Source organism: Panonychus citri, unplaced genomic scaffold (assembly GCF_014898815.1).
Source record: "Panonychus citri isolate SS breed McGregor unplaced genomic scaffold, ASM1489881v1 Contig00102, whole genome shotgun sequence".
Taxonomy (NCBI): domain Eukaryota; kingdom Metazoa; phylum Arthropoda; class Arachnida; order Trombidiformes; family Tetranychidae; genus Panonychus; species Panonychus citri.
In genome coordinates, this window is record NW_026515507.1 from 108443 (window position 1) to 121089 (window position 12647).

At 28.8% G+C, this 12647-nt stretch overlaps 2 protein-coding genes across 3 annotated transcripts in view; both read left to right on the forward strand.

The window, feature by feature from the left end:
- Positions 1-188: 188 nt before the first annotated feature.
- On the forward strand, positions 189-1301 carry LOC128388800 (uncharacterized). Its single transcript, XM_053348257.1, has 2 exons — positions 189-507; positions 631-1301. The coding sequence occupies exons 1-2, from the start codon at positions 304-306 to the stop codon at positions 1066-1068; spliced, it is 642 nt and encodes a 213-aa protein (XP_053204232.1). The 5' UTR covers positions 189-303; the 3' UTR covers positions 1069-1301.
- A 127-nt stretch (positions 1302-1428) lies between these two features.
- The window catches only part of LOC128388799 (hemicentin-1-like), a 122778-nt gene continuing 111559 nt past the window's right edge, over positions 1429-12647 (forward strand). Inside the window, exons 1-2 of one of the 2 annotated variants that reach the window (XM_053348255.1) lie at positions 1429-1887; positions 7053-7165. The gene's annotated coding sequence lies outside the window, so the exon portion shown is untranslated. Of the gene's footprint in view, positions 1888-6891; positions 7166-12647 lie in introns of those variants that run through there. The other variant, XM_053348254.1, reaches the window with a different exon arrangement.

The window sequence follows — 12647 nt, forward strand, 5'->3', positions numbered from 1 at the left end:
AATACTTGATTACCAGTTAATCCTCAGTCCTTGAAAGTTAATTAACTCTTGTTTAATTAGTAAAAATCTTTATCCCAAATAATCAGATGGTTTGAGAGATTACAGCTTAAAACTGATGGAAACAGATGAGAAACTTTTTGAATAAATGATTAGATTGTGGTAATTAAACAAAAACCATTACTACAATTAACGGGAATAAAAGTAACAAGCAATTAGTTTTAATTGTCTCTATAAAGAGCCAATTAACTTTCATTTAATTGTCGTATTTGACTTTACATTACAACCAATCAATTTGGAACCATTATGATTGTTATCAAATTTTTAACAGTTTTACCTTTAATTAGCTTGTTGGTTAACTGTAATCATCTACAACGAACTGAATTAGTTGATGATCGTATTCATATTATCACGGAAAATGTTGATTGGTCATTTTTTCAAGATCTTGATATAATTCATCAGGCCATTCGGCTTCGCCATGGTGTCTCTGAATTATATCCAAATGAAACGGTAAGATTAATCTCTCTCTCTCTCTCTCTCTCTCTCTCTTCATGTTAATGAAAATCTTATGAATTTTCTGAATGAATCACATTTTCTTTATCCATTTGTCCGTCGATTTGTTTGTGTGTCCAGTTGATTACTGCAGCTCGTCATCGTGCTGTGGTACGTGCATGGTATGAAAATGCTCCACCACCGGAAGAGCATGACAACGATGTTGCTGAAAACGTTTACTATCAATCTAATCCAGAAGATGCTGTATCAGCTGTTAAAGTGTTGACCAATTGGTATGTCCAAGAGGAGAAATCATATAATTATGAGAATCCAATTTTTACACCTAATGTTCAACATTTTGTCAACATTGTTTCAAAAACAACTCAACAATATGGCTGTGGTCAAGCTCGATCTGCTGGTCAACATGGAGGTGGTATCTATACGGTTTGCCTTTACTCTCCCCCCTATCAACCTGGAAAAGAGAGTGAAAATATTGCCAAGCCACTTTTTGACTTTAAAACTGACCAATTTGATTTCTCAATGGTCGATGATTTAAAAGTTGGATTAGTTTCCAGTTAAACTTTCGAGGATAATAAATCAATGTCCAATTTAATACACTAATCAAATCCTTTCGAATCACTATCATCAGCATGATTCCATGGAGTAGAAACTCTGAAACAAATATAAATTATCAATATTCCTACCGATTAATTTCCAGAATATTAATAGAGTTGCTTAATTGAATTAAAGTCTCTCATTAATATCAAATTGTGAATCAAGAAAAATCAACAAATAAAGTTCATTAATCTGAATCAATTTAGCAAATGTTTTGCATTAATGATAATCACTCAACGATTATTATCAATCTTGGCTCACAATTTATTCAACAATCAATATGTGAATCAACGTAATTAATAATAATAATAAATCACAATTAACATTCAAATCGAACAAAATTTCAATTGGAAACCGAGAGATGGCGCCTCTCATTTTCTCTGAAAAAAAAAGAATTTCAAAAAAGCGCCATCTCTTGTCATAGAACTTCAACTTTTTATATCTTTCGCTCAGTTCTTACTTTCAGAATTTCAGTTTCAGTTTAATGTCAAACTTTCATCTAATCACTTGGATTCTTATATATGAATATATATTTATTCAACTCTACTAATTATCAAGTTTATCCAATTGTGATCGGTGTGTGTGTGTGTGTTTAATCAATAACAATTTAATCACTAATTGTTTATTAAATATTGAACGATTAAACTTTTCATCAATATCCTCATTCTTCATGATTCTCATTAATTCATCGGTTTTGTTAGTGTCAATTTAATTGTGAATTTAATATCTAGATTATAATTACTTTATCACAAAAAAATCTATTCTATTATTAATAATAATAAGGTGAGTTGTTTCTTGTATTAATTATCTAATCATTGGCCTTTAATTAATTGAGATTAAATTGGGAAAATTAGATACAACCATTTGATATGATTATGTGTTAATTGTGAATTTAAATTGCATGAATCTTAATTATTTGAAACCAGAACTCTAGATAATAAATAATGATAATAGAATAACAATTTTCCTTTTTAAAGAATTGATGTAATATTTATGATTTACATAATCAGATGATTAATGTTATCAAATTAAATGTTATTAATAATTGATAAACTTTTCCTTAATTTTTATTAAAAACAATTCTCATGTAATTCTGAGTAATAATAACATGATTGATTTCAAATAACTTTTAAGATTAAAATAGTTTCCTTTTACAATAGAAACAAAGAAAATTTCAATCTACCCTGAAGGGATTTCCATTGAATAGTAGAGATAAAAGAAAGTATTACTTAATGAATATTAATATTGTGCAGAAAGAAAAAAAAATTATTCGATAAACATGAAAGATTTTATCGTTAAAACTTTAATTCCGATCAGAACATTTTCCATGGAACCATGGAACTTGGACTTATCGATATATCGAGAGAAACTCGAGCAAATGATTTGATGCTGAGCTCATTAGATTGGTGGTAAGAAAAAGTTGACATGAATTTTCAATGAACTAAATTCAATGAATCACATGAAATGAATACTCGATTCCTTTGAGAAGATGGAGTAACTTTTTAATTCTTTAAAATTAAACTCTAATTTCTTTAGAAATTTATTCTTTGATTGAACTGAAATCTGAGCCAATATCTATTCACATGATAATCTTATCTATCATATACTTTCATGGTTATCATGTTATTGTCCACTCTTATTCAGCTGACCACCACAATAAGCTATGTATTTATTTACATAACTATGAACCGATTTTTTTTTCTGATCTGTTAATCCAACTGATTTTTTATTCATTTCACCGAGTCTCCTTTTCAATATTAATCTTTATCATCATTCAATGTTTATTCAAAGTGATGATGGTTACATTTTCCATGGGAATCATTTCAATCATGATTTAAACATCGTCCAATCCACCAACCCCACCCACATATATAAATAAGGAAACCTTTTTACAGTTACTTTTGTTCATTCCATGATTTACATTCTCAGGTAATTTTCTTACATTTCTCTCATTCTCCTTCTTATTTTTCCATGAGGCATAAACATGCAATTTCCATGAGACCTTCTTTCGATTTCTTTTTTTTCGAATGAAAAAAAAGAGAGAACGAAAGAAGAAGACGAAGAAGATAAAAGAGAAAAAGATTCTAATCTTCCAATGATGATTTATTTATATGCGATTTTATTATTCTTTTTTTTCTTTCCCCATCCCATGAAAATAATTCTATCATTTTCTATCAAGAACTTTAGCTGAGAGAACAAGAAGAAAAAGTAGGAAAATGATGATCAACTTTTCGTTTCCATCTTTTTCTCCATAAGAAACAAAGGGAGCAAAAAGAATTGTCAAAAATTCGTAATTGATAACTTTTCGTTTTATTTTTTCCAATGATATCTGAACTATCTCAAAGTAATCAACTGAAACTAAGGAGAAGGCGAAGTAAAAAATACGATCGAGAGAGAGAGAGAGAGAGAGAGAGAGAGAGAGAGAGAGAGAGAGAGAGAGAAAGAGAGAGAGAGAGAGAGAGAGAGAGAGAGAGAGAGAGAGAGAGAAAGATTTGAAAAAGATGAAGGAAAAGATCAGAACAGAACCGGAAGTCGATGAAGTTTACAGAAAACAATGATTGAGAGGATTGAATTTCCAATGAAAAATGCGACAGATAAATAACCAGAATTTAATAGCTGAACTTTTGTGTTAGGTGAAGAGATGAGAAGAGCGAGCGAGAAAGAGAGAGATGGTAGATGATGATGAGTAAGAAAAGGATAAGAGATAAAAAAGGATGAAAATGAACAACAGGAAAAGGATGAAGGAAAAGAGGATGAGTTACATGGTAAGTGTTATATTGTTCCCAAGGTTATCATTATTTGGAGTTATATTTTTCTTCCTGTGGGTTGAATTTGAAACTACGTGTTACGATTTTATTCCCACCGTGTTTATTTTTTATCACCATGATTCTTGATTATATATTGTTTTCTCCCCAATTCCAGTACTACTAATACAGTTGAGATGAACAATTTGTCTTCCTTATTAAGTTAACCATCATCAGAAACAATTGAAAACATACACATCCTATTAATGCATGTAAAGTTTACAATCAACACCTCTTAATAGCAGTCGACCCTTTCCAAGCTAATCTCTTGACCACTAACTTTATCCATTGTCCTGTCACATCTAATCCAGTTCAATCATTGACAATCTAATGTTCAACACACAAAAAGTTAATCAAAACTAATCAGTTTCATTGATGAAAATGTTACTATTTTTATTTTCTTTTGTTCCTCATCCATTCAAAAAAAAAAGTTCAGACACTTTAATAAGTCACTATGAGTATGAATATGCAACATGATGATTAAATCATTTGCTGACAGTTTCAAGTAGCTTTATAACGAGTAATAAATTGCCAGAGTTACATGGTGATGTTGATGGTGAAAAATATCATCCAATCAATCATGTGAAATATTACCTGAGTAATTGATACAAGTTGAACTTTTTTTTTGTTTCCTTTTTTTTCATCAGCTCATTTTGTATTCAATGATTGTATTATATTGGTATCAACAATCAATATATATAAATCATCGAGAGTTGATTAGATTAATTTTTCACCTTTAATCATGCAATCAGAATATAAATTTAGGTGAAATTCAACTACAATTGAATCGGAATAATCTATTATCGATGACAAGAACAATCATCATGAAAACTTGAATAGTTTTAGTACACTGAGAGATTAAATAAAACAACAAGGTAAATATTTACTGGAATTATATTAATTGAAAGACTATGGAAAACTAATGAACATTTATCAGAATAATCTGAGTACTGAATGTCAACTGATAGTTTATGTGTATTATATTACGAAATAAATTTGAAATTTTACTCTCAACATGATAATATTTACCATTCCCCCTGATTCAGACTATTAATAAATGAAACTCTCAATGGATTGGAAGGCAAGCTAAAACTGGATAAATTCTGAGCTTTTTTGTTGAAAGATTCAACGTTTACCATGATCATTGTAGAACCTTGAAATTACCATGAGTACAAATATAGAGAAAAACTGTGAAATTGATCAACTTTTTTTTCCAATTCAATTTGTATGTACGATAAAAGTTTGATTCTGTTTCCCTTTTTCTTTTCGTTCCATTCAAAATTCAATCTCATGTATCATTTTCTGAATTGATTACAAAAGTTATGATGATGAAAGAAATATTAATTTCCTAGTTCATGAGAGATAGAGAGTGAGAGAAATGATTGATGAATAGCAATGGAATTGAAATTGTGACAAGGAAGATGTTAATCTATGTTTGATTTAATTGCTCTGGGAAAAAGATTCCAATTCATGGTGATATTAAGATGTATGAGAGAAGAGATGAAGAAAAAAACAAATAAGAAACAGAAAAGGAGTGAAAAAAAACACCATGAGGGATAATGAATGAGTAGTAATGAATTTTACAGTGAGAGGAAAATGAGATAATACCTTGAAAAATATTCTAATGAATTGGAAGGGATTGAATTTGCTTTTTCTTCCTATGGTGAAGAAATAATAATAATATTTAATTTTGATCTTTTCCAATAAACTAAAACTGCGATTAAATGAGTTTACGAAAAAGTTTAAAACACTTTTCGAATAAGAAACTATTAGAACTTTTTTTTCTCTCTCTCTCTTCGATTTTTCTCTCTCTTTCTCCATCGAAATTGCAACTTTTCTTTTACATCAATAGTTTCGAAAGCACAATTATCCTCTTTCGAAATTAATTGTAGCCATTAATTTGCAACACTTTTTCTTCTTCCATTGTGATTAGAACTTAATCAACTATCTAATACCCACACACACCCAAATACCATCATTCTCTTGCCTGCAAATCTAAATTGTTACTGATCTTTATTAATGAGTAAAAAGCTAATCAATACATTTGCTAATGAGAATCTCAATTTAATTCTGTCAACAATTCTGTCAAAACCAACTGATTTAACACCTTGAATAACCTTTGATTATCTGGTTAACCTTTTTTTTTAATCTTCACCTTGACAATTACCATTGTTATTAACCTTAATCGTCTTTTAAATTGTTAAACAATTAACCAATAATCAATCAATAGGAAAATGGTTAGTAAATTGTTGCAACTTGAAGCCAAGATAAAAAAAATTACCAAACCAATCAAATATCAAGCAAAACTATTATCATTTATTGTAATCATATTTTGATTGCAACATTTGAAAAGTGATAATGTTGTAAATGATTAACCCAAATATTACAATTAAGCTTAATTTAATTATACTTTATGAATGAAAAAAAAAACTAATAATAATGGAAACCCTCTTATATTATTAATAATGTAATATTGCCTAAACAGGGATACATTAGGTTAATGTAATAATAATATGCCAAGTAAAATGCTCAATGTTTTTTTAGTCTTTTCAAACAATCTTGGTTAGCAATTCCCACCGGTGGAAATAATCATTTTCATATAAACTTGATTATCATTGGTATTTGCATTTACCGTTATCTTCATCATTTGCATTTACTCATTTTTTTTTGTTTTTGGGTTTTTTTTTTATATTAACATTTCTCTTCATTGTAATCATATATTTATGATTAAGCAAAAGATGATGATGAGGATCAAGATTAGATTGAGATATGGAAACAAAGGAAATGGGATAAGGTTGGGGATAGAAACTTAATCTCGTGTTTATAATGTAAAAAAATTGCTCGTTTACCATTAAAAGGATTATCCCTTCTCATCTTCCAGAGAATCTCATCTCTCTCTCTCTCTCTCTCTTCCTCCTCTTCACCGTCATTCAATCTTATTCTCATTATGTTGTATTTACATGTTCAAAGTAAAGGAGAAAAAAAATTCTGGCCCAAGTTTCATCTTCCGGGAATTAATGAATTGTTCAATAGTTTCAATGTGACTCTTATCAACTTTGCTAATGGATTAATGGTCAATGTGCTTTCAATTTTGTCGTTAAATTTATGTTCCAATTGGATTTAATTATTGTTTCTTATTTCCAGTTCAGGATTAATAAAAAGTGTTAACAATTGACTCTCAATAATCAACAAATTACCACCAATTAAACGGATAAAATCAATACTTTACTCATCGACCTCTGCAAAACAACTGACTGGTAAGTTTGAAAGTTTTTATTATTTTTTTTTCTATTTATCTTTACTTATTATTATCTTTATTTCAAATGTGATCATGAAAAGTTGATACAATTAATCTGATAACATGATGAAGGTTAAGAAGAAAATTTTCCAATGTGTTTCTCTTTCTCTCTTGTATTATCTCTTAAGCTGAGTAACATGAATTTCTGTGGATAGAAAATGTTAAAATATCTTATCAATGGTAGAAAAGAGAGTGATAGAGATTAGCTTGCGAAAAGATTAACAACTTAAATAAGTTCTGATTGACACCAGAGTTTCTCAGGATTAATCTCACTTACTCAGTTACTTGTTCTCTCTCTCTCCCTTTCTATCTTCCCATTCCTTTGACATTGTTACAACCTAACATGTAAATATGCTCAACTTCATGGGTTATTCAAAATTATTGATTGTTTCAGCTTATAACCATAATCGCCGAAAGGATAAACTTAGATTAGTATTACAATTGTCACAACCCATTAACAACTTGAGTTCATTTTTTATCTGTCTCAATTCATGATTAACTAATGACAATCAATTGTAGCGTAGTTATAGTGAGATTTAAATACAGTGCTGATTTAAGTAACATAAACATAGATAGTCAAGTGATTATACACCATGATTGTAACAATGAACTTTTTCAATGAAATGAGAAAAAAAAATCTCTTGAAAATGTTGAAATTTTCCCCATGAGATGAGATTTTTCATCTAATTTTTTTTTTCATCCAACGAACAAAAAAAAACAAATATTATCACTTAAAGTTGACATGTGACAATCAACTAAATTGATAAAACTTTTGACTGTCACTTAATCAATGAGTAAACAATTTATGGTTAGTAAATGAAACTTGGATCAAGCATCATGAATGATGAACCTTCAACTGAAAATTAATAAAACATTGAATTAGATTAACAGTTAACTGATTTATGAATTGTTTGCCTGAAGCTGACAGCATTTAAGTTAATTCAGAAACACATAATAAGTGATGATAATATTAAAGCATCCCAACCCCAACCCCAACCTCACCACCACCACCAACAACAACAACAACCACAAGATTGACAAATGAAAAACAAGCAATATTAGAGCATAAATAATATGATAAACATGGTGATAAGCAGATTCTGTTCTGACCACTCTGAAAAAACTGACCATGACAGTATATATTTAATATAAAGTCAATGGTAAATTACACAAATGACAAAGTCAAGTATTGTTTTTGTTTTCTTGATTCCTTCAGACTTTTGCTTTGAAAATTTGATGCTTTTAAAAATGGTCAAGATGATTTTATGAATGTCCACTGTTGATGATTAAATGATGAAACACCAAAATCCCTAATGATGATAATGATAAATTGTCAACAATATAAAATACACATAAACTTTGAAGGACAAGACAAGTTAAAAAAAAACTCCAAAGATAAACAACAAAAGACTCTTGTTAATGTTGAGAAACAAAAACTGGACATTGCAGAAATGTTTTCCAGCTGAATAAGCTGATTGTCCAGAATTTCCTAAACATGGTAACCCAATTTTCATATAATAATAATTATAATAATAGAATATCTGATTCTTGAGGTTTTTTCTTTGCTCATATTTACAGAATCCCCATGAACTTTGGGCTTTTAGTGATGACTTGAAATGAAAATTAAATTGAATCTTATTCTTTGAATTTCTTTTGCATCTAATATATTTAAATAGAGTAATTAATAGAATTGATTCTTGGTTAAAGAAAACTTTATTCTTTTTTTCTGTGTTTATATTTGTTTGTTGTTCTAATTTCATGGGAATACAGAATAGCAAAAAGACTGGTGAAAATAAGGCTTGAATCCCCAAGAGTTCAATTGGCTCTGAAATCTTTTTCTTGGAATCATGAAAATGGATTAGGAATGAAAGAGTAAAACCAGATGATGAATATAAGAAGAAGACAGAAAGAAAGAGTTTCAGATATTGTCATGATAATGTTCATGTTTCTTTTCACCATCATTATCATGCTTATGATGATAATGATGGTGGTCAACATGATGGTCAAAAAAATAGGTTGGGGAAGGGGTAGGAAAAAAAGTTCTTTTGATTTTTTTTCTCCTTCCTCTCTTATTGTTTCTCTATGTTTCTTTCTGAATCTTATTCTGAATCTATTTTCATGATGATGATTTTCACCACTACATCTTCCCCCCTCCTTCTGTGAATAACACTCTACACTTTTGGCTTATACACTTTCAGCTCAGGTAACTTTGATACCAATGAAACTCAGATGACTAACATGATAGTTACATGCAATATAATATTGAACATGATGGATGTTTATATAAATATCTTCATCTGAATAACAATGACCAAAACTGAATACTAGATTATCATTACTCTTATGCTGTCAAATCAAGAGAAAGTAAAAAAAAAACAACAACAACAACAACATTGTTATTACATTGACGATAATCAATATCTTTACATGGTAAACGAGTTGAACAATTACCTTTCATGATATTGTGATGAAAAGTGTATTAACATATATATTTATTTCCCATGTACTCAACTGGAATACAAGAAAAATCAGAATTAACAAGAGAGAAGAAGAGGAAAAATCATTCCATTCATTTTCATCATCATCAAGTAATTCAAAAGGTGTAATCATGCAAAGTTGATTATCTCATTAGATTAATCACCTTTGTTGATTATCAGCGATTAATATTTCCGTTAATTTATTGTAATGATTAGTTATTCAAATTTTTTTCTTCTTCTCAATCATTTTCTGTCATCAACCAATTTACTAACCATGTAAAATTATTATTCATATTTACCTGGTGAATGAAATTGAGTTAATTACAATTCATGATTTGCTATTGTAATTAAATACGTTTTTGCTTGTTTTTGTTTATTATTGTCAAGGTAAATTGATATATATCCACAAAACAATTGAATGAAAACCAAAACAAATCAGATGAGAATTGATTGATCATTACAGTTGATTATTACATGCAGGATTCAGAAAATGATGATGATGATTAAAGATGATGAAAGAGAAAAAATGATTGTAATCATCATGCATCATGATTATCATCTCATCTGATTAGTTTCCTTGATTGTTAGTTGGATTATAACATTTTACTTTTAACCGTAAATCTTATTTGAAGAGATGCTGGTCAAGAATAAAGGAAGTAGAAAGGAGAATGAGTGAGTGAGAGAGAGAGAGGATAAGGAGGATGAGAAGGTTGATGATTTAGAGTAAGAAAAAGGATAAGATTGTTCAGTTGTAACCTGATTCTGATTCATTTGTTTTTCGTATTATTTGTCTCTCATGTTGGTTTATTGATTCACGGTCAATATGAGAATTTTTCTCCAACTCTTTCTCTTTCATTCGGCTTTTATATATATCTGATTCCATGGTCATTATCCAGCCTCTTTTCTTTTTTACTCCTTCGATTATCCTTAAGGCCTTTCCTTTCGATTGGAAACCAAAGATATAATATGAAGACAAAAAGATGAAGATGATGATGATGATAAAGTTAAGCAACTAAAAAGATAGTAAGAGAGAAAGAGAGAGAGAAAGAGAGAGAGAAGAGAGAGAGAGAGAGAGAGAGAGAGAGAGACAGAGAGAGAGAGAGAGAGGATAACAAATATTGCCCAGAAGCCTTATTGGTCGAGGATAATCGTTGTCAGAGAAAGATGAAGTTACCTTTATATCGTAATAATCTGACCATCATTAATCTCTAGCCATTCTAGTCTCTTTGTTTCATCTTTGAAAATCAAAGAGAGATAGAGAGAGAGAGAGAGAGAGAAAGCTCAAAAAGTTCTAAAAATTATTTGGTAATAATTTTCTGTTCACAGGCCAATGAATTCTACCTTTCTGAATTTCGAAAAGAAATTGAAATTTTTTCATTTATATATCACAGAACGAAATATTATATCCTTTTCTTATATTGGAAATAAATAGTTCCAAATTCATTAGTTCGTTGGATGATTATCTTTCAATTAGGAAACTGATAGAGAATAGGAAACTTTGTGCCTTCTCGATTGATTTATTTTTTCTTTTCTCTTTGAATTTTTATTCTCATGGAGAATGATATTATCAATGGAACTCATAAAAAGGTTGATTGTCTTTATATTAGATATAAACCAAAAGAGATAATGATTTAGTTGATTGTTCATAAAATTTTCATTACCATGTTGAGAAAGTAAACATGATAATGTTGAGATTAATTGATTCTAATTATATGTGGTCAATGATTGTAACTTGGGGAACCATTAAAGGCGCAATTTTGGACTTTCCCTTGATGGTTTACAGTTAATTAAATTTTCACCATTAAACTAACATTTATTATATCCAATGGAAAGAAGCTATTAACACCTTACTAAAAAAATCTCATTAATTCTGTGACAATCATAGGAATTTATCATGAAAATTGATCGTTGAATTACTCGATAATCATTAGCATTATTATTATTATCATCATGATGGTAATTAAATGTATATGACTAATGATCTGAAAAGTTGTCACCCAAAAGTAACCAAAACATTTCGTAATCTATGTAAATATAATCCCTTCAACAGTTAATCATATGTAAATCATTGATTGACCGATATCATCAATCGATTTACCAACATGATTAAATTTCAGTATATAAATCATTTAATAAGAAAGTTGATGATGATGAAAAAATCAATCAATTCTAATTAGAAGGAAATTCATTCATAACAATTAGATATCATTTGATATCATCTGAAATTGGGTCAACAATGACCAACAAGTAATAAGAAAATAATATGAAGAAACTTGAATAATAATAATTATCAACAATTACCATAGATTAATATTTCCAAGAGTGAAATTTATATGAGCAATTGATTAATTGGTTTATTGAATTTTCTTCATGATAAATCATCACAAACATGGTACTAATTTGATTTATCTATTATCTTGAGTTTGAATATAATAGTATCTCCAAATTGTAAATTTACATGTACAATTTACCAACTCAATTAGTTGAGTATTCTGATTATTAATTGTCAACAATTTAATTTTCAGTAGTAAAATTTGACAACTTTCACTTTTCAATGAGAAACAATTAACACTGATATCAAATGAATGGTAAATGTTATCATTATGATGATCTGATAACTACGATGATAATTATCATCATCATCATTAGATTGTTAATTGTTGTTGATAATTTATGGTAAAAGTATGTTAATAATTAAGAAAACACGCAAAGAGAATTAAAAGAGAGAGAGAGAGAAAACAAAAGAATAAATGAAAAGTTAATGAAGAAGAAAAATAAAAAAAGAAACTAATAATTCTAATGATGATAAAATGATAAACTCTCATTATAATGATGATATTTACCTTCATATATGTATGATAATCATCATGATGATAATTGTAGCGAAATAAAAACATTATTATTATTGTAATGGCAGATTAAGAAGATGATAAAGGAAGATGAGGAGAAGTAAAAGAGAAGAGA

Excerpts from the sequence above, each read along its gene's own strand:
- LOC128388800 (XM_053348257.1), top strand. The coding sequence starts at position 304 with ATGATTGTTATCAAATTTTTAACAGTTTTACCTTTAATTAGCTTGTTG. Across the intron at positions 508-630 it reads AATTATATCCAAATGAAACG|TTGATTACTGCAGCTCGTCA; the intron begins GTAAGATTAATC and ends TTGTGTGTCCAG.